Genomic DNA, 25,094 nt, shown 5'->3' with positions numbered 1-25,094 from the left:
TAATTTCAGATATGTATTTCAGGTAGGCGAAACAATGTCGGAAAGCGAAAAAAAAATAAAACAGCGAGTGCTTTTGAGAAACGAAGGCGGCCGTTCAAGTTCGTAACGTAGCCCCCCGGTTGGGTATCAAATGCGTCCTTCATATCCCCCCGACTATCTGGTCCTTCCAGCCTCCTCTGCCCGAGTTCGGATAGCCACACAAGACTAAGTCCACATTAGGAATAAAACAATAAATAATAACAGCGTCGAATGTTTATATGTCGATTCTGGGCTGGTGCTTTTAGTGGTGAGAGTTGCCGTTGTCGTGACATCCGCGCTCGTGCCTCTTCATATTGCTTCGTACGCTGAACGCCTTTCCGCAGCCCGCGTGAGGGCACTTGAAGGGCTTCTCGCCGGTGTGCGAGTGGCTGTGAATTCGTAGCGAGCTTGGTCTCGAAAACGCCTTGTTGCAGGTCTGGCAGATGTAACGATCCTGCGACTGCGGGAAAGATGCCGCCGATGATGGCGAAATGTAATGATGGTGTTGCCACGGGTTGCCCCCTTGAGTTGGCGCTAGAGACACCGTTACTGGTAGGGGAGGAAACGTCTGTTGCCTGGTAAGCTTATGTCCCTCTTTATCCACCGAACCATGAATTAGACAAACCTGTGGCAATGGCCTCTGATAGTAGAGTCCCGAGATCTGCGGTTGAGCTGCCTGAACTCCCGGGAGAGTGGCGGGATAATAAGCTGATACTGGCGCCTGACCCAGGTATGGCGCAGTAAAAGCGGGTTGCGAATATGCCGGAGCTTGCATGGACATACGAGGTGCCACCGCTGCCGCCATATGATGGCGGTGAACATCTTCTAGCGGCGGGGTCGTCTCGTAATAGTAGTTTGGCCCCGATACAACAGAAACTGATCTTGTCGACGGTGAGTTGTAGCCATCGAAGGACGCATCTGAACTCATAGGGGGAGTAGGAGGTAAAGCGGCTCGAGGAGCGCTGCTCGCACAGTGAGCCGAATTCGGTCGAGTCTCTACCTTCACTGATGGTGCTACACCGGAGTTTAGTACAGTGCCTTTCATAATAATAACAAAGTTGTTCAACCCGTTCATACCCTGCTGAGACTGGGGCGACTGCTCAGTCGTTGGCGATCCACCGTCTGCCATTACTAATAAGTTGGAGATCGAGGGAAGAGAGCATTTCGAGGTTTCGTCCATTGGAGGCGAAGGAGGCGGTTGTGGGTATCCGTACTGAGCACCAGGCTGGTTCGTGTATATGGCTGTAGCCATCGTGTATGTGTGATATTATTTATGTATGTTGGCGAACTATTGTATAACTCAAGATTCTTGAGCTGTTGATATTAGGAACTAGAGATTTGGTTCGACGGTAGTCGTATATATTAGTTGCTGTGTTTATTCGACAAAGATATATTGGCTCGTGGAATCCTCGGTATGTAAAAGGCGATTAACGATTCGTAGTACAACGAGCTTGAGATTATGTACGGGGAGTGTGGATACTTAAGTATAGACGGTAGGTGGTGGGCGAGTTACGAGGGTTGACGATGTATCTATCAGATCTTCCCGGGAGGTATAATATAAATGACGATCAAGCGTCAATCCATACAATAATCCCTGGAGAACAACTGTCACAAATTGGGTGTGGGTCACGGCAGACCTGGGTTGAAATCAACAGTAGATCGCCGGTATCGAAGGTACTCCTGCATCATCGGCAAGTACTTATAGCGCCCCCTATTAATGGATGAGCCCTGATGTATTGGAGTTCCATGTGCGGCGATGGGACTCTGGAACTGCTTATGCTTGCCCGCCTCTTTTTAGTGGTCCCAATTCCCCAAGTATGGGCTGATGCAAGGGTAGTAGTACGTACAGTATGTATTGTAGCGTATGTATTGTAGCATAGGTATGTATTGATGGGAGAAGCTATGGTGTGTAGTCAGGTAGTGTAAGTGTAGGTAGGTATGTACATGTGGGTGAGATCGAAGGATGGACGTAGGAGAACGGCTCCGCTGGGATTCTCGTGGGATCGCTGAAGGTCAAACGGCTACTGGCTACGCCTATGCACCGGCAAGGGTCTAATAAGACGTCCGTGTGCGTGGTCTTCTGCACTCTGGACATCCCCGGTGGACCGTTTAAGCTCATCCCTTCTTCTCCTTCTGTTCTGCCTCCTCTCTCTAAGGTCTTGGCTAGCCAAGGCTAGCACGGTCGTTGAAATATGTGGTTATAGTACTGCTGGGTGCATGGCGCATCCGGGTCACCATTTCCCCTTAGGGGTATAATGCCGGCCGGATAGTTGGTCTGTGACCCCTGTCTTGGTACACTTCGGACAAGGGGCCTGGTTTAGTTCATGTGGAGGTAGGGGACTTGAGACGACTAGAGACGACCGTAGACTTGAGGTTAGTGCCGCAAGCTTCGTTGATACTATCTTTTAAGCCCTGCCGAGTCTGTGCTGTGACCGGATTGTCAAGCTGATCTTATGCCGTTCCTCCCCACGAGCTCTGACAACACACACGCTACAACGCTTCTCCGTGCGTCTGTCATTCTTTTCGGATGACAGCCTCTCTTGCCCCAAGATGTTTTGATCTATTTAGACCATGCTGCAGATTGTCAGATCTGTCTATCGCGAGGGTCATGTTTGGGCTGACCTATTCGGGAACAGCGGCAACAGAGCTTTGATCGAGACCTGCAACAAGGGGGCCTTCGGTAGACAAGTTGCCGTGCTTAACAGACGAACAATCCCGTGCACCCCCGTATTGATGTTTATGTGTTTATTTTGTATATTCATCTTTGCTCAAACGGTTGACCCTCGTATATGGGCAACGGGTACCGGGCAATAGGCAATAGGCAATAGAGCCAGCCGGTCAGGACTGCCTAAAAGATGTCCTAAAAGAGTTCTCACGTGTTCGTTCATGGGTTCCGTAGGCGGTCTACGGAGTTTAAGGCGGTCATGATTCCATCTAGCTTGATCGATATCAATATTAATAGGATCTATTGGTTGCAAATCAGACCACAACCGCCCGCATCTGCCAGGTCGTCATAGGACACTAAAAGTAGGATGCTGAGATGAGCCTTACCTGTGGGATGGGAATAGCCGAGGAAAGGGTCTTCGCATCTCAAGCTCCGTAGAACGGTAAACCTACACTACGAGACAGGACCATGACCATGACCAGCTCCAGCTCCATAAGGGACCACTTAATCCTTGGCGATAGGAGATAGCCTCATTAAACAAGGCCTATGCTTTCATACGTAATACCCTTAGATCCATAGACACCGCCTAGCTCTAGGACGTAAGATTATGGTACGGGAGTTAATGAGTATGCATATATCATCGACGTTAGTGTTGCCGATCTGCTAATAAGATCTAGGCATTGTTTCTATGAACAGTTGAACGATCATAACGATACAACATGGGCAATAATATATATTTTCAAGAAACATTCGGAGGCTTTTTTCAGAAACGAATGCCAATCTCAAATGATCGACAACTTGGCTCCAGGAATCTGCTTCGCTTAGGCACGGTGGTCTGTGGCCAGCAAGGGTTTATTTTACCCTGGGACTACCATTTTAGTTTTTCTTCGGTCATGCCTTTGACTTTCAACGTGGTCTATGATCGACAGCCTACTCCCCTTCGGGACGGCACCTCTTTTACTTAGACCTGCCTACGAACCCCTGTCTCCCTGACACTCTAGCACCCAAGACGAGACACCCCGTAAAGAGATGGCATAAAGGAATAAGCCAGTTCCGAGTTATCTGGCACGAGCCAAGTTACTAAAGAACTTAAACTGTCTTGAATTCTAGCTAACTAACTATAGGTAGGTAACTAATTAACACTTATGATACTTGATAGATTGAATTGAGACATATGCAAACTCCATCTAATCCGTAGTACCTATTGTGATAATTCCGTAGCTTATATGCTGGGACACTGAGCCTTTGCATGAATCTACATATACGCTCGTAAAGAACAACGGCCGTCAAGTTGGCCAACAGTGAAATTATCTGCCCTTACGATCGCGCCGCGTCATGCACTACACTACACTACACTGACACTACACTACACCAAAGTCCGAAGGCGGCTTTTAGATTTTACACTTAGAATCGTTAACGAATAAGCTACAAGTAGGCTTGGCAAGTCTAGGCGACGGGGAGAAGCTAGAAACCACGTGAGGTCTTAAGATGGCTTGCTTTTTTCTACTAGCTTCGTGTACGGATCGCTTGAAAGCATGGAAACTGAGTTGAGGCTTGCATAACGGCGCGCTAGATGAACGCCAGAAGAACGCCAGAACATGTTAGTATATCAGGAGCTATTATGATAGTACCCAACCGCTATCGTAGTACTTACGTAGGCCAACCTAGACTTCTCCTCTCCTTATTTGTTATATAGGTAGGTAGGTAGGTAGGTAGGTACCTCTTTATGCCTAACCTATGATATAACAAGGCCTAACGCTATTGTGTACCTAACCTAACTTATGCCTAGCATGAGAAGTTGGTCAGATGAATTGAATTTGATGCTTATTGGAACTTAAAAGGAACTGCTATCGAGTCGGGTTTTTACCACGCGGTAATTGTTTCTTAGCGCTTGCGAGTAGGCAATAGTAATATTAATCTCACGCTGCTATACACGTGGAAGTACTTCATATACATATCATATACATAGGTATACGAAAAGGGGGTATATATAGCGCGGACATTAACGTTTAAGCTTCACACTTACCAGGGAGCTAGGTTAATCATTTTCTATGCCGTACCCAAGTCAGGCCATTGCTCGTGTTTTGTAATAGTGTATTATATCAAAAGCTTCCTCTCTAAAACACGTAGCTTCGTTTCAGTATTGTGCTCGACTTAACTAATACGAATTACGATGGTGTTGATCTAAGAAGGTATCGTGAGGCTTCGTATGAGTATGTTAGTTATGGGTTAAATAAACTACATAGATCTCGAAGCAATAAATCAAACATGCTCAGCTAACTCGAAATGGTTATTTAAAAACGGAACTACCTCGGAGGCTCTATATTAATCCCTGTCTTTAATGATAATATATGTTGGTGTTCTACATACATACATAGCTACATAGTATGAAGGTGGGTAGCAGAACAATCTACACGCTCTCTCCCGCGAACATCCTACCAAACAGCGTGTAAATTGCTTTATCCACTCTGTTGGTTTTCTCAGAGTTATTACATAGGTATACCTAACTCACCCCACCCCATCTGACATGGAATACCTGGGGATGTTCTCTAAGCGATGGACACTAAGGCACTATATGCTGATCTCATGTCACCCGGCTCCCGCAAGCTACTCCCCCGACGGCGTCCTAGGACCCATGCTGCCTACGTCGATCTCGACCCCTAATCCAAGCTTTTTGATGAGCAGTCACGTTTTTTTCTTCGGATCACTTTCCTGGAATCGATGTCATCACTCCCCATAGCGACGATATTAATATTAGGACTTTATCGTTTATATTCACAATCGTATTGGACATTCCTTTTGTTTCAATTTTTATATATTTAGTAGATGAGCGACTTAACTATGAAAGCAGGGTTTCATGGGTCGTTGAAACGGCAAAACATAGTCTCTTTAACTCTACGTTACATCTGCGACGATTTTTCTTCGCTTTGTGAATATATATGTGTAGAATATGGGGTGCATAGACGCGTCGCGCATTCGCGATCCTTTTGTAAAAAGATACGACGTTAACGATGAGGATGCTGGGGTTGTAGATGGCTCTGATCGACAGATTTTCCAGTCAGCCCTACAATGTTCGTTTATTAAAAACCTTGGTCCTGCCGGCACATTTCCGTTTCATGACACCGACACCTTTTTAGAATGTAAGAAGCTCTACACCACATCGTAAACTTTTCAATATTCTCTATGTCATCACGTTGCACTGAGATTGAAGCTAGGTACTTGCGGCTATGATAATTCTTCCAGAACCTAGTACAGTTAAGTATATCGGGGTTGATAACCGGATTCGTTCAAGACGGGGTAGTGAGATCGACGATCTGGGCAAGGGCCATTGGTCCCGAGCCATGGAAGTCTTTCCCATTCATCATCCATTTTTGTCCTTACAGCTTTACAGGGACCAGCCGTCTTCCCAATCAGGATATGTACTCATGAGATTAAGACAGATGAACGAATGTTAATCTAGGATCGTTAACTCATTAAGGCTTTCAATTTAGCTATTTTCTTAAATCATACGTAGACCCTGGGGCTAGCTCTGTGTGATAATGCAATAAATGTTCCATCCAGCCTTGCGGCAAATATTTTCAAGCACGTATTAATAGTATTTTCAAATCTATCTAATAGTAGTCTTCAGCAAACCCCAATCCCTTAGTAACAACAGTAATGAACTACAAACTGTAAACAGTTTAGCTTCTAATGCGCGGTAATTACTTTGCTGGTTTCTTAAGGCGTGGTGACTATTCTGAGGCACAAGTATATCGTATACTTTCCGTTCAGACGGTACCATGACTTCCCCCGCCCCAATAACGCCCAACGACGAATCACCAGAATAGCCATGAACCGATGCCCAACGAGGACTAACCTGTCAAATATTTGAAGGGTCTCTGTGGTATTGGATACGACGGGGGACGACTAAGACCCCTATTACCACGTACTCGATGGCCAGCTTCAACCATTAAGCCGGGTAAAAGAAATACTAACCAACTCGTGCTCCTCCAATCACTACAACGCAAGAGACACTAGTACAAAATGCACTCATATCTGCCTACTTGGTATTACGTTTACACTGTACGTGCAGCACGGCATCGGGCCATATAGGAATCAGATAGGACTCATAATAGACTAAAACTCTCCAGTAACTACCCGTGTGCTTTAGCATTGGCTAGAAGGATTCAACCCAAGTCTCCTCCGCTTCCTAAGATCTCCGAATGCCGTGGCTAGTTGGGATGCTTTGCAGCGGTAGTAAGGCAGTCATCTTTCTGTACATATATGCAAGCCTAGGCTCAACTTACTATCGTTACATGCGTGAGCTTCGGTAACTATGACAGACGGGCTATGTCATTGTAGACTACATTTGCTTTTTCTTTCCTCGGGTTATAATGGACCTGGCCCGTCGAGCGGGAAACGAGGGCTTACACAAATTCTCTAGGCGATGAAGAGTGCATCTCCGCATCGACTACCAGTTAAATCATCTGTTATGGGCTGATGTGGCTGTTTCTACGACATATGCAATGGCCTAGATCGACCTTAGAGATGTATCTATATGCTATGCATGGGATATTAGATGCAAGCAAGACTTTAATTGAGCAAGGGTTCGTATTATATGACCGAGTCGGTAAAAGTCTCGGGCAGTGAGCCGCATTCAGCGTCGTCCTCGTGGCAAGGATATAATTATTCTATACGAATTCAACATCGATTGTGTTCACCGGTGAGATCATATCCTCTACGAGAATGCCATCTAATCATTAATACTATGAAGTTACCCGAGTTATAGTCTAAAAATTCGTCTAATGATCGGCTTAACCTTACGGGGTGGCTGACCATCTTATGTATTATATGGTTATATTTAAAGCCATTGGACTAAGTAGGACATTATAGTTACCGAACTATTAAGGGGTTGTAGTTAGAACAACTCAGTATTGCTCTCTAGGATTACGATATAAATAATATAAAAGGGGTGAAACCAGTATTGCAAAAGCAACCTTTACGATATAATGTTCTTTAGGCGAGCCAAGCCATCTTGTAACCCTAACCTATAACAGCCACAGTATACCTACCTCAATCTACTAATTTCCACGAGTATTCAGCCATCAGCCAAGCCGGGTTATTCAGCTATGGTCGAAGGGCAAATCCAGCCAAGACTATCTATGCACTCCGCGAAAATATCGCCCTTATAGATCTCCGTGGTAGGCCCGGCATCTAGCATTACGAAATAGTTAGAACGTCCACTGCAGTTTATAGTATTGATATGAGCTGGCTGCCTAATACCCCTTCTCCAACAATATCCCGCCCAAAGCTAGAGTGCTTCCCCAAACTGACGGGATTTCCACTAGTTATACCGATTATAATGCAGAGTAGCCTATGCTATAGTGCATTTGTGATACCTATATGTACGCAATATGAATGACGATAATCTGCTCCCGCTTACAACCGCCGTGGATCGCTGCATGCAGCCTGGGCGTCAATACTTCGACTTCCCCTTAATCAAGAGCAGCCAGACGACCTTAAAGAACAGCGAAGAATATCATACACTGCATATACCTATACGTAATTTATACGAATTACTGCAACGCGGTAGTGGGTTGCAAGGCAGTCATATGAATTCACATGCATAAGGACAGGGCTCCGGAGTCGGCCGTATACCGGAAATCTGATAGGAAATACAGGTCGCGATCTTACATGGGCAGATAGGTCGATAAATTGCGCTTCTGGAAATACCGTGTAGGGACCACACATAGATCCGAGTGTTAAAGTTACAGGTCACATATCACAGCAGCTCTACCTAGTAAATAAGCAAAGCCCTCCCTTTTTTCTTCCTACTTTATACTATGTAGGCAGCCTTATTTATTTAGTCGAGCGACATGGCAGCATGGTTACACCCATGATCCTCCATTCTACCCACGCCGTTGGGCTGGGACTGCAAGCCAGGGTCCAGGATGAGTGGAAGTTGCTGCAAATCTAGCTTCCAAGTACTTGCGCCGGCCTGGTGCACTTTGCAGTCAATGTACATACGACAAGTTACAATCGCTTGGGCGCATACGTAGGGGATTATCTTTTACCAGTCTCTTTGGAGTAATAAGCCTCGACTCAGCAAATTATCTTCTAGCGGGGAATCGATCTAATGGCGCTCATCGTACGTCTCAAGTGCTGTAGATCACCCGAGTAGATCCCTAGGGATATTTAGAGAAGCTCTACTTTTGAATCTTTTAAAATACAGGTTTGTGGTACATAGTAGATGTATAGTAGATGTATAGTAGATGCACGTGAAGTTCAATACGACTCAAACAGTATCTCGTTTGTTTCCGAATATACCCCCCCTTTACCAGCATTAAATGACCAGTAACACTCTAGATTCTATATGAACATATATACATACTACCCTATACTACGCATACGCACCTGCAATACCTACATAGCTGTTAATGTCGATCATGGAACACCTCTTCCACTTCGGCTCCATCCGGTAGGAGCTGTCAGCTTTTGTATAATGACACTGACAGCCCTGATTTATATTGCGGCAAGCTCGGTATTGGTTGGACTCACAGGCGAGACGATCCGAAGTGACAGTCACTATTCTAAAAAGCGACATAATCCGCAAGATCACTAGGCTCCCTAGGCTTCCTAAGCTCCCGAGATTAAGATATTTCGTTGGTGCAGCTGTAGCCTCCCGTAAAGGGGGCAAGCTGAGCATCATCCTACGGCCCCCGCTGCTGGGAGCCGCGAGTCTTGACCATGGCATGATTTATTACATATTACATGACTCAGCCTGTCCCCCGGACTCGTCGCGCGGTAGTGTGGCCGGTGGCTGGGCCGCGTTAGAGGAGGAAGAAGCAAAAAGCTCTTCTGCGATCGGGGAAAAGCTACGCCTCATCTCCTAAATAGGTATAAGCTGATATGAATCTTGATCAGTATCCGCCTACAGTATCCAGACGCGCATGTACCTACCCTTAGCTCTCACCGGAACATACCTGAAGCGCCTCTCAGCACTAAGGGGAAACCCAACGTCTAATGTTACTCACGTGGCTGACAGGATCCCTTTTTCGAACCCTTGCTATCGGATCTAGATGTCTTTCGTGATGTTTCACAGACGCGTGTCCAACTCGTGAAGCGCAGATAGCCTCGATATTCTTGCTTCTTGTGTCTTCGTCTAATAAGCGATAGACACAAAGACAACGAGACAGAACGAAACGTAAATGACAGTAGCATTTATGACAGATCGCTGGGCGTATCCTTGCGGCGTGGCCTTAATCCCACTCCTTTTAGTCTTTCCCATTTGTGCATAGATTTGCATGCCTCAACGTCAACGACGTATGGATTCAGCTTGACCATTCTCACCTAGGTAGTCATGTTCACCCTCACTCGCGCCTTATCACGGCATCGTCGACTTTTAGGAAAACCACAGATAGATAGCCTACTCTACGCTCGTCGCCACACGTTATATTAATGTTTAGCTTCTCGCAAACCACTAAGACCAGCTTGGTAAATGAAGCGGGTAGGTGGACTACCTAACCTATATTCCGCCACTTTCTGCAAGCAATCACATCTAGATCGACCGACCAAGAAAGGCACAAGACACGGCACGACGCGGGATAACTTCAGTACTTTAAGATAGTGGCGAGGCGAGGCGAGGCGAGGCGGCTCGGAAAGCTCTCCCATGGACGCCTCCTAGCGTGCAAAGCAGAAAACTACTCACCGGATGCAGCTTTCCTATGCATCGTCCCCTACACCCGGGACGCCGATCCCCCATTCCGCGCTGTTGGCTGGGATCTCAACAACGATCAGTAGGCGGTCGCTCGCTGTACGCACAATTCTTCGGCGTGCGTACGGGACCTATCCCACGTGTCGATCATCTGGCGTAGTCTAGCCAGTGGGGGAGTTCCGTAGCTCAGGATGCCTAAGTTCGTATCACGGCAAATGGTTTCGTTGCGTTACCTAGCATGGCTCACGTAGCTTTACTTGCGTATAGATGACGCCGATCTTGTCTCATAGGCTCAATTATCGAATATTACCAGCGGGATTCTACTAATATGCCGTGAATTATACCTGTCGTCAGCAGGTCTTCTCTCTATGTTGGTAGTCCTATCTCCACAAACGGGCGTGGTAAATGTGCAACGTCAGAAGCTCTTTATGTTTGCTTAATATGTGACAAGTTAACTCCGAGGTCTTTAGCCTTCCTCATATCCTATACCATCTGCCCGAACATTATTATTCTATCTTTTTTTTTGAGGGGGAATAGAGGTAGATTCTATACCCCCCGTTACCGCCAACTGGTAGAAGGGCCTCCAAGCAAGCGCTGATTATCACGTAGCATTATGCCGGGATTTGCATTCAGCCACGCTGAAACGACTGCCGTATACGTTTCCCTTATCGCGATCGTGGAAACCGGCGTGAGAGGGACTGCTGCCACCGGTCAGCTAGAAGCCCAATAGACCCGCCAGAAACTGGACATAGGTGGACGAAAACAGGTGCACAAGCGAGCTGCACTCGATAAATATGCCCAAGCCTAAAAAATGAGGACAATACCTATGCCCCCGAATCACATCACGTATGTACCTCCAATTTGAGCGGGTATAAAGTCTTTCACAAGCCAATCTGGCGACTACTTGGCAAATAAGCCGGGTTTGGCACGTAGAGCTGTCGAAGGCGATTCTGTTTCCTGATATAGATATGCCGTATCCTTCGAGAACTACTGCTCGCAGCCAATTATTACAAATGACTTCACGCAGATGATGAACAACCGGCGAGGAGAGCATGTCTTGGCAGACATGACTCTATTTGTAACCTTAAAACCTGGCAGGATGCTGTATCTTGGGCTTCAGGCATTGTCATACTCTACATAAAAGTAGGCTGGAATAGTGAGCCTATTCGACGGCGACGTCCAGTGGTTCATGCAATATGTACTTTGGGTGACCTATGCGAGCTACCGACGATATATGTTACTACGTGATGATTCGACCCAGCTTCGAAACGGCCAGCTCCTTTCGAGCGAACACTAGTATTACTGGTCGTAACATATCTCATGACTGCGGGGGGGCTGCGTACGCTACGCTTGCCTGTGAACCTTTCTAGACGAAAGCTGATAGCTGAAGCTGGATTACAATGGAGGTTGGATCACCTACACTATTTCATGACAGAAAGGTACCGTACCTAATAAATGCTTATAGTCGTAGGGAGTGTTAATTGTGAACATACGGCAGCTTTGGTCAATAGAATCATCATGATATACCTAGACGTTCTAGTCTTGATACCGCAACCAGCATGATGTATTAGCGATAGCCATTCAGACTGCAAGGCGGCACACCCGCTACATAGATTCCTCTGCAGGGACTCCCCGGCTTAGATTAGTCAACTGATCCATCCTATCTTTGAACCTCACCCAACCCCTATTGCCTGTATCACCACTAGACTAGGTATACCTAGACTAAAGGCAACGGGGAACGCACCACATAATTACACGTAGACTGCAGATGCGTCAGCCGTAGACTCCGGATATTGCCAAGTCCCCGTCAGCTCACGGGCCGCTCCCTGTGTTGAACTTCCCGCCGGGGCTTTATACCATCAATGGTTTAGCAAACGCTACATTAGCAAACGTGATAGCCGAGGGGGGGGGGTTAATGGTGTACACTATACATCAATAGCATGGAAGGATGCCTGGGTAGGCAGCTGGCTGGAAAATGCAGAGATACGTGCGCAGGAACAGTGATGTGCGCACATCGCGGGTCCTTGCGGTTGTTGCGAGGCATACGACTGACTCCCGACAAGGCGTTAATATAACAGCATCTGAACAGAGATCTATCTGCAAACAACGAACCGTTGCCGAAATAGCTTATAGACCGTTTTCTAAAATAACAGAATTCGGATTATTACGTGTCCAAACTCTACCTGTTCATTTAAGGTAACATCGTTTCTACGCATCTAGCTTTAGTTTATCTAGCATTCTATCGATCTTCTGTAGTAGAAGCTGGTAGTTGATAGCATCGGACGCAAACTCATCTTCGACAAGTTTTCCATCAAGGGTTCTAACCACGCCAGCTGGGCTCGTCAAGGCCTCTGCTATAACGGCCTTTGAAGAAATGGGATCGGAATTTTTGATTTCAACGATGCCGTTCGCGTCCTTGCCTTCCGCAGCAACGTCGTTTGCCTGCGCGGCTAGCACTTCCGCCGCCTCTGCGCTGATCTCGCCGTTCTCATCCATCATCTCGTCTAATCCGGCGTCCTCAAACCGCAACCTAAAACGCTCAGATAAGTAATACCGGATATCATCTAGCAACTCGATCGTATCCGTTTCTTCTCGGGTCTTGAGCCTCGAAGCGCTTTCCTGAATCAGCTCGGTAAACTCTTCCTCGTCGATGTAGTCTTCCAGTCGATACGCGAGATACCGAGCAGCGAACTCTTCCAACCGCTGAACCCTCAAATCCCAGGCGGCATGTATAACATCGTATACGTTAATAGGCTCGACCTCTATTTCGCCAGTTTCGTCGCCTTCGTGAGTATGCGTCCGATCGATTAGGACGTTATTATTTCCGCTCCCTAATGTGCTAATGGCGACCGCGGCCTTGTTTTTCAACTTGTCCAGGAACAACATATCGGATACATAAAGCAGATCGAGGCCGAGCTCAAGAGGACATTCAGATTTCTCGGTATAGAGGAATGTTAGGATTAGTTCGAGAACCTCGGGTTGACAGTCTATCTTAATGATATGTAGGTGTTCCGATGTTTGGGCCTCGCGAAACTGACTGGAAAACATGGCCTCGAAGTATGGCGAACGAATAAGCATAGCCTTATGCGCAGGATATAAAACGGACTTCCTAACTTTCTTAGTGCCATTCTCCTTTCGTGATTCAGTGCCCGGACCAATGGGAATGCCGTTCGATTCTTCTTGTTTATCAAGATTCTCGTCTTCTTCTTCTTCTTCTCCTCCTCCCTCGTCAGCTCGCAGAAGACAATCCGCAAATATAGAATTATCGTGCGGCCATTTGACTTCGTGGACCTTCCGGGTGTCAACAACCATCTTGTGTCCGAGGACCTTCTCCTGAAAGAAGCCTTGGATTTGTTCTTGAGCTCGATTAACCTCATCCTGGTGTCTTTGTCGTGCCAATCGCCGATCACCGCCCGAGAGGATAGCTTCCCATAGCTTATCAATCTCTAACTGTTTACTGATCTTATCAATACCAGTTAGGACCTCCTCATCGGTGCTACCACTTCGGGTGTCTACCAACTCCCTTGGAATGTCACCGAGGTATATATATCGCAAGACGACCTGAAAAGACTCAATTGGTATTGACTGAGGCAGCTTCCACGTCTCTATCTCGGGCGCCTCCGCGAGTTTCCTTTGGAAGTATGGTGACCTTGCAGAAAGAAGGAACTTATGAAGCTCGAACGATTCCGATGCTGCTATCAACGTTATATCGGAAGTCTTCGGCGTATCTCTAGTCAGCAACGCGCTGATATGAGCGGCCCATGGCTGTAAGGGGTCGGTAGACTTTGAGTAGTCGTATTTCAGCAGAAGATTCCGGATCTTATCATTTAGAGCATTGTAGATGCATCGTTCACCTTGGAATGTGTCTCGCTCTGCTAGGGCACCAGACTCGACTACAATATTTAGTCAGTATAATGTTCAGGAATATTTCAACACTTGATATCTTGACATGGCATAAAATCATGAAGATCTATACATACTAAGCAGCTCAACTAACTCATAATGCCCGCAGAGACTTGCCTAGACATCAGTCAGCTACCTAGGATTTTTAAGCGCAATAAACAGCAAGACAAGCTCTACTCACAACGATGAGAGGAGTATAGTCGAACCTGTCTTTACCGTTTATATTGACGCCGGCAGAAATCAGTTCTTGAGTCCGTCTCAGGTCGCCTCTTCGACATGCTTCTAAGAGTTCGCCAAACTCCTGGCTAAGGTCTAGGGGATTCTCATCGCGCAGTACGCCACTACGAACTAATTCGATATCATCTTTCAGCTTTGCTTCTAGCTCGTGCTTTCGAAGAACCATGGTTGACCAAAGCACAACGACACTATCGAGTGAATTTTCAAAGAATGGCCAAGTCCGATAACTCCGACCATACAACTAATGAGTGGTGGTGATGCATGCATGGCTAATTGAATTGGGAGCTGGTAGCAATTGGATTCAATTGGATAAGCTACCTAACCTAGATAAGTCAGATGTATGTCATCAGCGGTGATATGGAATCGGGGATATCACGTGGGAGATGGGTCAAAATAATCTGTACATACCTAGGTACATATGCAGCTGAGCTTATCGATAAAAGTTTGAATCAATGCTAAGACTAATTCTAACTAGCAGTCAATAGAGTCCGACCGTTATACCCTGTCGCCCCACTCTGAGCTGCCTGAGCTAAGCTGTTGCCGTGGCCACGGGTGGATTTGTTGACTGCATACACGCAGTGTTACATAAGATACAAAAACTGTCATAGAAATTAGCACAGGGCTCAAGTATCTACTGGGGTGTCCTGTGCAAATTGATCGGATCCATCACATGGACAGCTATTTTCTGACTTTCTGCCCTTGCCTTTGCAGTTTCCATAACCATTTTCAGAACCAAATTCTTTATTCAACAACAAGTAGTAAGATAATCCTCAAAGACAATCCCCCCCCCCCAAAGTCCCGAGCTGGAGCAGCATCGAATAGCTCTGGCTTACCCCCCCTTCAATCCCTCCAATAGCTTTGCCTTCAACTTCTTTAGTTTCTTTCTTGCTTTTGTTGTCTATGGCATAGTCATAAATCATTGAATTCGAAAAGCGACTCGCAATTCAGTTCACTATGGCAGAACCTATCAGTTCGCAGTATGAAACCTTGGAGAAAATAGGTAGGTTTCTATTGCCTTTGACGAAACTGTCATCCCCTTCACTCTGATTTCCATGACTGCCCTCTAACATCGCAAACGTAGGACATGGCTCCTTCGGCGTCATTCGAAAGATCCGACGGAAGTCAGATGGCAAGATCCTCTGCCGAAAGGAGATCAGCTACTTGAAAATGTCCCAAAAGGAACGTGAACAGCTACATGCTGAGTTCCAGATCCTCTCTACTCTCCGACACCCCAACATTGTTGGTTACTACCACCGCGAACATCTCAAAGAGACTCAAGATCTATATCTTTATATGGAGTATTGTGGTAATGGCGATCTCGGTCGCGTGATTAAGGGTCTCGCCAGTCGCAAGGAGTACGCCGAGGAGCAATTCGTATGGGAGATATTCTCGCAGCTGGTCACCGCCTTGTACCGGTGTCACTATGGCGTAAATCCTCCGTCGGTAGGCAAGAATGTCCTTGAAATAGTCACGATGGGGAAAACGAAGGCACCGCAGGGAGCTGTCACCATTCTCCACCGAGATCTAAAGCCTGAGAACGGTGCGTGAGCTGGAGATGTATAATGCATTATCGGAGGTATGTGCTAACTTGTGACAGTCTTCCTCGGAGAGAATAATTCTGTCAAGCTTGGTGATTTCGGACTATCCAAGATGATACAGTCGCACGATTTTGCGTCCACGTATGTTGGAACGCCATTCTACATGTCTCCCGAGATATGCGCTGCTGAGAGGTATACTCTTAAATCAGACATCTGGTCACTAGGATGTATAATATACGAACTTTGCGCGCGTGAGCCTCCATTTAACGCTAAGACTCATTTCCAGCTCGTTCAGAAGATCAAGGAGGGAAAGGTCCCACCACTTCCTAGAGTTTACTCAGGGGAGCTTATGGCCGTTATCAAAGACTGTCTCAGGGTCAATCCAGATCTACGCCCTGACACGGCAACCTTGCTCAACCTTCCGGTTATACGCTTAATGCGTAAAGAGCGGGAGGCCGTAGAATTCAAGATGGAGTTGGAATCGCGCAACAATGTGCTTAGCAACAAGCTAAAGCAAGTCGAAGAGAAGCTAGCTAACATCGAGGCCGATAAGTTGAACTTCCGCCAAGAGATCGACTCTCAATTGCGACGAGAGTGGGAGGTCAAGGCTCGATTAGAAATCGACCGCCTTGTCAATGAAGAGATTGAACAACTCCAACGACGTTTCGAAGCCGAGGTGGAAGCGCGGGTACAAGAAGAACTACAGAAGAAGAGAGTCTCGTTTGGGCCGGTTGAGACTCACGAATTCACATCATCTCAAGTATCCAGGACGAATTTCTTCCTGTCCATGGCTGGTAGTACGGACAGCGAGTTTCCTTCCACTACAGATATTACCGAATTTTCTGTTAACTCTCCCGAAGAACACCCCCTTAAGCGCAGTTCACGTGCGCCATTTGCCCGCGCTCAAACCATGTTCGAGCGCAATCCTGGAACGCCAATGTCGATGGACATCGACATGGCATCCCCATCCCCAATGGTTGCTATTGCATCCCTGTCCCTATCTCCACGACGCAACATCGCTACTAAGGCCCCAACCGCAAACAAGCCGCCCATATTTGACTTTGATGATGAAGAAGAGATCCGATCAGGCAGGAGAGATCCGTTCTCATCTGATTCGGATGATGACGACGATCATATAATCCCATCCCCGACTCGCCCACCGCGGTCGAACAAAAACCCCTTCGGGCCCCAACGTCCGATCCTTCCTTCAATGAAGACGGCCCCCATCAACCGTCTAAGAAACCAAACCTCCATGGCTTTTAACAAGCCAACGCCGCCTCTACCTACCTCTGCTCCCGAGTTCCGAATCCGGGCTAAACCTAGTAATGGCGCTTTGAGAGAGAAGGGCGATTCTCCTAACCGACGGCTTAGCAAGATCCCCTCGGTTGCCAATCTTAGCATGCAAAATGCGGAGAACGGTGGACAGCGCAAATCCTCGCTAAAGAAGGAACCAGAACCAGCACTTACCAAGGTAGTAACAAAGAACAACATCAAGGGTCGCACCCTTGTTGAGCTCCAGCAAGCCAGAGCCGGCGGTCGACCAGTCGAGTCTATGAATGTCAGCCCCAAGCGTAGCTCTAGAGACCGATTCGCTGAGCCCGCCGTCTGGGATCCAGAGAGGGACGAGATGCCGAGCCCGTTCCTAGTTCGGAAGAAGCAGCCGGCCAGGGTATAGTCTACCTGGTAACGAAAGAAGAAAACTCGCTCTCCTCATCCTCCCTTTTCTCCAGGTTAATGTACCAACGTAAACGAGTCCCACGATGATATACAACCACCTGGCTCGACACGGCATCGCTTTGTCGAACCCCTTACTTTCTTTCTTCTGTTCATATCTAAAGGGTGGCTAATTCGGAAAGGTGTCCGGAGGTAATGATGACGTTTCGGTGTCACAAAGCATAATCGCGTCGTTGAGAATTGGCATGGCATGGCTGGTTACAGAACAGGCGTTTCGATACAAAGGAGAAAGCTTCGTTTATGAGTTTTTATCTTTTTTTCCCCCGGCGTATTTGGCTGAATTGAGGTCCGGCAGACCCCTCAGGCATACCTGTGTATAACTCGTTTGCGAAATGTCATTTTATGCTTTTATGAATTCTCACTAGTGCTACAAAACTAAAGACAGAGCTGCGAGATGCTATTGCTCGCCGCTATTATTCAACATTGTCTGCCTCAATACTGGATTTATGCCGTCCCTTTGTCGGATACACGTTTAGAGTAAGGGGAGGTGTGTTACCCGAGATTAGGCGGACCAGTTATGATTTATGATTATTTATTCAAGTGTGTTTTATTGTGTTCGTCGTCTAGTAAATATGTACTACGTGTTGCCACTAAAGGAGTGTCTTTTGGTTTTGGTCTTGTTTGTGCCGACCCTATACTTTCTTCAACTAGCCCCCAACCCGTAACCTAGGTCTCTCCTGAAATATGATAGTCGGACAATCAGAACGCGCTGGTAGGTAAAGTATGTTGTGTCCCCAATCCTAGCTTGGGGGCTTGCCCCTTGCGTGCTGAGAAGCCTATGAATATCAAGCTGATATAGACTTGATCCCCTATACGACTAAACCCGCAAGCCGTTCCATGCCAAACTAATGCAGCGCTCCATCTAGTTGCAGAAGTAAAGAAAGTCGCTATCCTCATCGGTAGGCTTATTTGCCGTTATGCAATCGTCTGGTTCACGTTAGCTTCTAGTAATACCAACTAAATAAGTCATGAGGATCACCCCCATCAACTCGCTAGTAGGAGACCAGGGGCTGGGAGCAAACTCACCACGCTGTTTGTCGCAGTCTGACACGCTGAAGATCTTGTTGCTATTCTGATTGGCAGTGTCGGCGCAGTCGTTCTTCAGGTCGTCGCAGACGCGGTTTGATGCGGTGCTGAAGTCGTTCTGGTGGATGGTTAGCAGCTGTAGTTATGTTTGGTTAGGGGGGGTGTTGGCTTGTTGCTGATAGGCCGAGGAATAGGGAGGAAGAATAACAAGACTTTTTAATAATTTTATGGCCATGTCTTGCGAGGAGAAGGAGGAGAACAAAAGCAGTGACATACAAACGTCTGGCCTTCTGATATGCGGCTGTTGGTGATTTTGAAAGGCTTCTGCGTATCGCTCTGGTCGAACTCGATCTATAAATTCAGTGTCAGCTAATTCACTCCTACGTATGCACGCTCTCTATTCCTCTTGTATATATCGAGACGAAAGGAACGTACGTACCTTTGCTGGAGTTTGGCCTCCCAGAGGACTACTCGGGTTAAATTGCTACATAGATTAAGTCAGTCGGACATATCGAGCTGAATTGAATAGTGCCTATCATACGAACCTGTATATCAGATACTGCTTGCCGCCCGAACAAACCCATCTGGAAATCCCGTCGCATCTCCTCGATGAAGTCGCCGGCCATCACTCCGACGAGGAATCCCGCCAGCAGAGACAGGGTAACGGCGCCTCGGCACCTCATGACTTGGCCGTCTTCTCGGTGCGCTTATTTCCGAATCTCGTATAATAAAATTGCGCCGTTCGAAGTAATCGAGCGGGAGAAGATGATGATGATGATGAATAAATCAATAATAACTACCACCACAGAAACGAGGCGAAATATCTCTTTGATAAAATTACTTTTAACTAGGTAGTTAGTTAATAGTTAGTTACCGCTTATGCCTATCGTACATACCATTTATTCATTTATTTATTCATTCATTTACCACACGGATATATTATCAAACAACTCAACCTCTCCACAACTGTCTTCGCCAAGTAGATAACTAACCTACCTACCTATATGACATAACCCCCACGGCTAACGAGTTGAAACACGCAAAGCTCGAGTCGGCTAAGACGGTTGATTGGTGCGAGGGGATACCAGGAGGTGGTGGACAGGTGCGCAGATGGCGCTGCTGAAACCGTCCTGAGACGGCACTAGAAATCGAATCAAGTAGCACCGTTATCACCATGTATACATATTAGTTATTAGGTTAGTTAGTTAATATATAAATGCTACCTCGCGATGGCACAATCTAGAAACGAAGCCAGCCTTAAAAAACATCATCACGCTTTTTAAAACCTTGATATAACCCTAGAACCCTGACGGCTGGCTGCTGCCCTGCATACAATTTATAACCTTCTGCGGACAGCCCGTCAAAGTCTAAAAACCGGACACCGACGCCGTTCGAAATAAAAGTAAAGTTAAAGCCCGCCTAACGCGGACCCAACGTCCCGACATCTTGGGAACCCGCGCGGAACATAGGTAATCGCATGCACGCACATACATAGCGGACGCTAGATCAAACAATTGGGTTCGACCCGGTTCCCGCTGTGCCGGTTTGTGACGACATATCAACAACAGCACGTATAAGTGATAGGGATAACTTTTGCATTAATGCATATATACTTTAGTTTTGCAGAATCGAAGAAGCTGGTATTACGAAGCTGTATACAAACATTCACACTCTCCTTTCATTTCTCTCAGCTACGTAGACTCGCGTCGTAGAGCTTCCTCCCTCCTTTCATGCTCGGCCGAGCCTATCTGCCGCCTCTAACCAGAGCTGCTGCAATTAGACGACGATCTTTGCGCGTGGTCTCGTGGGACTACGCGGTCCTCTTCGCCTTCTTCTAGTATACGTCGTAACTTGAAAATACAGGGGATATTTTTCTATTCCTCGTGGATATCGGCTTATGAAAATGTGGGCAGCGTAATAACGATGTGATGCCATGCGAATGAATACCTTCAACCCTAACGCCGGCGGGACTGAAATAACCCCGCGTAATCAGTAGGAGACGAGATTGATGCTGGGATAATATATATTGCCCCCGCTTAGAAGTTAGAAGCAGCGTTTGCTTGCGCCGGCGCGTGGTAGCTCTCGAGGGTGCTCTGGAACGGGCTGCGGCCGGCGGTACTACCGCTAGGTTCCGACTTCTCTGCGGTTCCGGGACCTCCAAATCCATCGCCGTAGCTGACCAGCTCCTCGTTCTCTTCCAGGCTTCGCCTGTTGTTACGAAGTCTCCAGAATAGCACGCCTGCAGCTGCCAGGACGATAGCGCCACCAACACCGACACAGACACCAATGATCGTATTTCTGACTTGTGGGCTCATTCCTGATTCCTTGTTGCCGCTGGTATCGGCAACAGGAGAAGGCGTCGATACGATAACGCTGGAAGATGAGCTGACATGAGTCTGTCCCGCCGCGTCAGTAGAAGTAATTACGGTGATGAACGTAGATGTCACAGGTGGCGGCGTCGTCTGAGGAACTTCGGTTGTATCATCACCGCTGCTGCCGCCGCTGGATGTCGACGAGGGAGTCGGGGCCGCGGACGAAGGGTTTGCGCGAGTCGTAGTTGCCGGAGGCGTCGTCACCGTCGTTCCTCCCGTAGTTGCTTCCGTAGTTGTCGGGATTGGGCTGTCAGACGTTGTAGGCGTTGGGGCAGGTCCATCACTTGTTGTAGGCGTTGGTGTGGGAGTATTAGAGGTAGTTGGTGTATCAGACGTGGTTTCCGCGGGAGGAGCCGATGTTACCGAATCATTTGCTGCATCGCCACTGGATGTGGTTGGATCGGCAGCAGGTGCATCGGTGGTAGACTCGGCGTTGAGAGCAGGACCAAGTGAGATGAGATCTTCCGGCTTGTCCGCCCTGACCGCGAGTTGACCTGCGCCAGCGTGCTGATTATCGAGCCAAGCTACTCCAGTGACAGCGGTCACCGACAGTGCCGCCATCATTAGATGGATAAGTCGCGTCGAATGCATGGCGACTAGTAAAGTATAATAATACTAGAATTGGTCGAGAATGAGAAGGGCAAGAAACTAATGGATATTATCCGTCCCTCCCCTTCTTAAGGTTTTTATTGAGATGAGGTTTTATGTGACACGTGGGTGGGTGATGATGGGAAATATTAATTTTAAATCTGAAGCACGGTTTGCCGGTCAGACCCAGTTGTTTCGTCGTCAGTTATTCACGCAACGCGAAATGCTGTACTGTGTTATCGGGACGTTGCGCAGATAATAGGAAATTGAGTAAAAGAGCGTAAGGTGTTGAGGTAGAAGTTGAACACCTCCGGGGGAAAATAAGGGAAACGCAATGATGGATTAGGAATGGATATAATAATAGGGTGATGAGGGAGAAACGAATGACCAAAGTAAGGACCAGAGTAAGGATGTGAAGAATCTGTGGAAGGAAAGTGAGGTGTGGGTAACTGGAGGAAGTATGGTTACATTTAGTTCGTATTTGCACAAAGATGCGTAAAGTGAGGGTTCGCGCATAATTTTCAATCAAAGACCCAATCACAGCTCGACAAAGGAAAGGGGCGGGTGGATCCGACGGTGGAGCTGATAGGTTTCTTAGACAACTGGGACAAACTGGGTTGTCTGCAGGCAGGTAGGCTCTACTTTTCAGGGTATCGTGACAGAATCATACTATGGACCATAGCGTACGGTAACCAGGTGCCACTATGTAGATGTACATGCACTAGGGAGGTAGTCAATTGACTTTACTGTTGAACAGCGCTAATAAGACAGATTGACTTTCAAGTCTCGATGTTTGTGGCGCATCTACTGATTTCTATTAGTTAAGCTCTGCATCCGAACTGGTTGCCTTGTCTTTTTTTTTTTGGTTGGTTGGTTGGTCACTCTCTTGAATCTTTTTTTCTTTGCATAAATGAGTACATAAGACTTCTCTCCCTTACAACCCCGAATCGGCCGAATTTAGGATGTGTTTGCGAAGATACCTACTGTATCTGACGCGCCACCTTCAATCTGAGGTAGGCTACGGATTACATATCTGCATTGAACTTTGAAGATAGGCAACTAAAAATAGGGCCTGCCTTTAACTTCTCTGACGTCGATATATGTATATCTGCTATTTCGACCTTCCGAATATTAATAATTGTTACTTCTATGTAGTGTATACAAACATTGTTCGTTGACCAAATCTACTCTGTCCTTGGAAGGTGTCCTACCTAATTGTTGTACTTGCATATGTACATACCTACATATGTACCTAAGGCATGCACATGATGCACATGAACACCTCGTACCGCCATTTTGTTAGTGACTGGAGTGATCATCAGGGTCTAACTAGAATGGATTAGGACTTGCCCTGAATTTGCCCTGAACCTGCCCTGAATCCGAAATCAGCAGCCACACAGCCACACAGGTAGGTAGGTATGCAGAACAGGAATTACAGTGCATTCAATTGATTTATTCAAGCAGTTAAGAGGTAAGCGGAGGTAAGCTGTAAGCTGCAAGTTACAATGGGTGTCGATCGGACAACGTTGCATGCTGTAATACCGGTCGGTCCATAATGAATACCTACCTAACAGGTACCTAACCTAGGTAGGTACAATACACTAATAACGCACAGAACTTTTCATAGGCTATTAGAATCTTACAATCAAGCTTAACCTAACGATCGACTCAATAGGTATCCATATCCACTAATTTGCAACTATTGAATTTCCCCTATGACGACAAGCCTCAAGCGCTTGCGATGGATTCTATTCGCAACACAAGTTACCGTTTCGAAACACAGTCCCGGCAATGGTTTCTTCCCCGGACGTCCAATTGCCAATTGCCAATTGCGCCGCAATCTACGCGTGACGGATGCGATTTTAACTGTTCTGACATTCTCAATTGAGATAATCTTACTACACCGCGCTATTTGTGGAATTAGCTGCTTAGTTAGGTAGAACCTATTCCGTAGAGATTCCAACAGCCTTCCTAGCCTCCTACTCTTTTTACATACAGAACCCCTTAACCTCTACCTAGGACCTGCACAATCGAAACGCGGGGGTCGCGCGCCTTGCTTTGTGGAAAACGTTGAATTGAAGTGGCTTGATCGGACCAATCTAGACAGAGTATTACGCCGTGGCGTCTAGCCGACAGGTTCTCGGCCGTCCAGCCCCGTGTCTGGAATCCGGGCCCGTTTTACATTCAGCGCATCGCTAACCTTTAGAAGGATTAGGTTTCGGCCCCTAAAGTTGTCTTGTCTTAGCTTTGGCGATACCCTCTATTTTTAGATATCCTTTTTATCTTACTGGTCCTTTCAGTTGTCTCTATTTACCCTACGTCGTTGATACTGTTGAAGAAAGACTACATATTATTTAAGGCTTGAATACGTGTAATGAATATAACAACCACGTTCCTTTATTGTAGTTATGCCTGCTCCGTGTCTGCCATCTGCTATTCTCTAACTTATACTATTTGAATATTGACTGCTTATACCGAATCCTACCAATTAGTAAGGGTGCTTATACGACCAATGGCCATACTTATATGTAAAATATATCTTTATATTGTTTGTCTTTAAAACTACCTAGTTATAGCATCTTATCCTATGATTTAACCGAGGTAAGCAATATTCGAAAGACCTGTTATTCCAGACCTATTGGGCCATTGAGAAATATGGAGGCAGCCTTCTCTAAATATTTTAAGTGCTCTCATATTATCAACTGGATTGCTGTCAGGGATGATGTTCCGAATAAAACCCAACTGGTCAATTACGGAATGGGGACAATATACGCTGCCATTCAATATCGATAATCTTGCTAACTACCTGACTATGACTCGCGCATCTCTTCACAATTTTGGGGCATTATACATGAATGCGTGGATGACGATGGCTCGTTGAGTGGTCATCTAATTATAGATACTGACTCTTGGGCTGCCGAACCTGACGTCACTTGGAACGCACTTAAAGATGAAGACATCTGAATAGCTTCTTGCAACGTAGGCAATCCATATTACGTCAACAAGGCAGTTTCAGATACCAACTATTCCCTAATTGAATTGGTGTCTATGCCCCGGCATTGGCATTAAGATTCCCCTGTCGTGGATAGGTGTGCGCCAGCCCTAATACCTCAAAAACCCAAGGGTTGTCTATTCCGTAAACACATTAAAGTTGCCTTGTAGCTTATTATCCGGTTCTATGGTCATATGCTGTGAGCTCATATAAGTGGACTTGATTTCAGTCTCGGTTCCCTTCTCTTTGGGGTTACAAGACTGAGCTGGCAAGAGATATATACCTTAGAAATTGTACACGTGTTTTTTGTTGTATGTATTGCAAGCTG

The 25,094-nt window shown here is 46.6% G+C and overlaps 5 protein-coding genes across 5 annotated transcripts; 1 reads left to right on the top strand and 4 right to left on the bottom strand.

Moving 5' to 3' along the window:
* Nucleotides 1-280: 280 nt before the first annotated feature.
* Nucleotides 281-1,270, bottom strand: F4813DRAFT_388437 (uncharacterized protein; the record flags this gene model as incomplete). Its single annotated transcript, XM_049246701.1, has 1 exon — nucleotides 281-1,270. One exon carries the CDS (start codon nucleotides 1,268-1,270, stop codon nucleotides 281-283), a length of 990 nt encoding a protein of 329 aa, XP_049100635.1.
* Nucleotides 1,271-12,307: 11,037 nt separating this feature from the next.
* On the bottom strand, nucleotides 12,308-14,993 carry F4813DRAFT_41106 (uncharacterized protein). The gene is made up of 3 exons (XM_049248450.1): nucleotides 14,461-14,993; nucleotides 14,357-14,396; nucleotides 12,308-14,269 (listed from the first exon to the last, which is right to left on the bottom strand). Exons 1-3 carry the CDS (start codon nucleotides 14,680-14,682, stop codon nucleotides 12,585-12,587), a joined length of 1,947 nt encoding a protein of 648 aa, XP_049100634.1. The 5' UTR covers nucleotides 14,683-14,993; the 3' UTR covers nucleotides 12,308-12,584.
* Nucleotides 14,994-15,302: 309 nt separating this feature from the next.
* On the top strand, nucleotides 15,303-17,757 carry F4813DRAFT_41113 (kinase-like protein). The gene is made up of 3 exons (XM_049248451.1): nucleotides 15,303-15,516; nucleotides 15,598-16,056; nucleotides 16,114-17,757. Exons 1-3 carry the CDS (start codon nucleotides 15,471-15,473, stop codon nucleotides 17,727-17,729), a joined length of 2,121 nt encoding a protein of 706 aa, XP_049100633.1. The 5' UTR covers nucleotides 15,303-15,470; the 3' UTR covers nucleotides 17,730-17,757.
* Nucleotides 17,758-18,650: 893 nt separating this feature from the next.
* F4813DRAFT_388433 (uncharacterized protein) lies at nucleotides 18,651-19,497 on the bottom strand (the record flags this gene model as incomplete). Its single annotated transcript, XM_049246700.1, has 5 exons — nucleotides 18,651-18,715; nucleotides 18,815-18,932; nucleotides 19,091-19,165; nucleotides 19,254-19,298; nucleotides 19,360-19,497. 5 exons carry the CDS (start codon nucleotides 19,495-19,497, stop codon nucleotides 18,651-18,653), a joined length of 441 nt encoding a protein of 146 aa, XP_049100632.1.
* An 895-nt stretch (nucleotides 19,498-20,392) lies between these two features.
* On the bottom strand, nucleotides 20,393-22,368 carry F4813DRAFT_355917 (uncharacterized protein). Its single transcript, XM_049242923.1, has one exon. It carries the CDS (start codon nucleotides 21,775-21,777, stop codon nucleotides 20,851-20,853), a length of 927 nt encoding a protein of 308 aa, XP_049100631.1. The 5' UTR covers nucleotides 21,778-22,368; the 3' UTR covers nucleotides 20,393-20,850.
* Between the last annotated feature and the right edge of the window lie 2,726 nt (nucleotides 22,369-25,094).

Source organism: Daldinia decipiens, assembly GCF_022478715.1.
Source record: "Daldinia decipiens strain CBS 113046 unplaced genomic scaffold F4813scaffold_12, whole genome shotgun sequence".
In the NCBI taxonomy this organism is placed as follows: Eukaryota; Fungi; Ascomycota; class Sordariomycetes; order Xylariales; family Hypoxylaceae; genus Daldinia; species Daldinia decipiens.
Note: the sequence above shows the minus strand (reverse complement) of the source record. Positions and strands in the feature narration are given on the sequence as shown.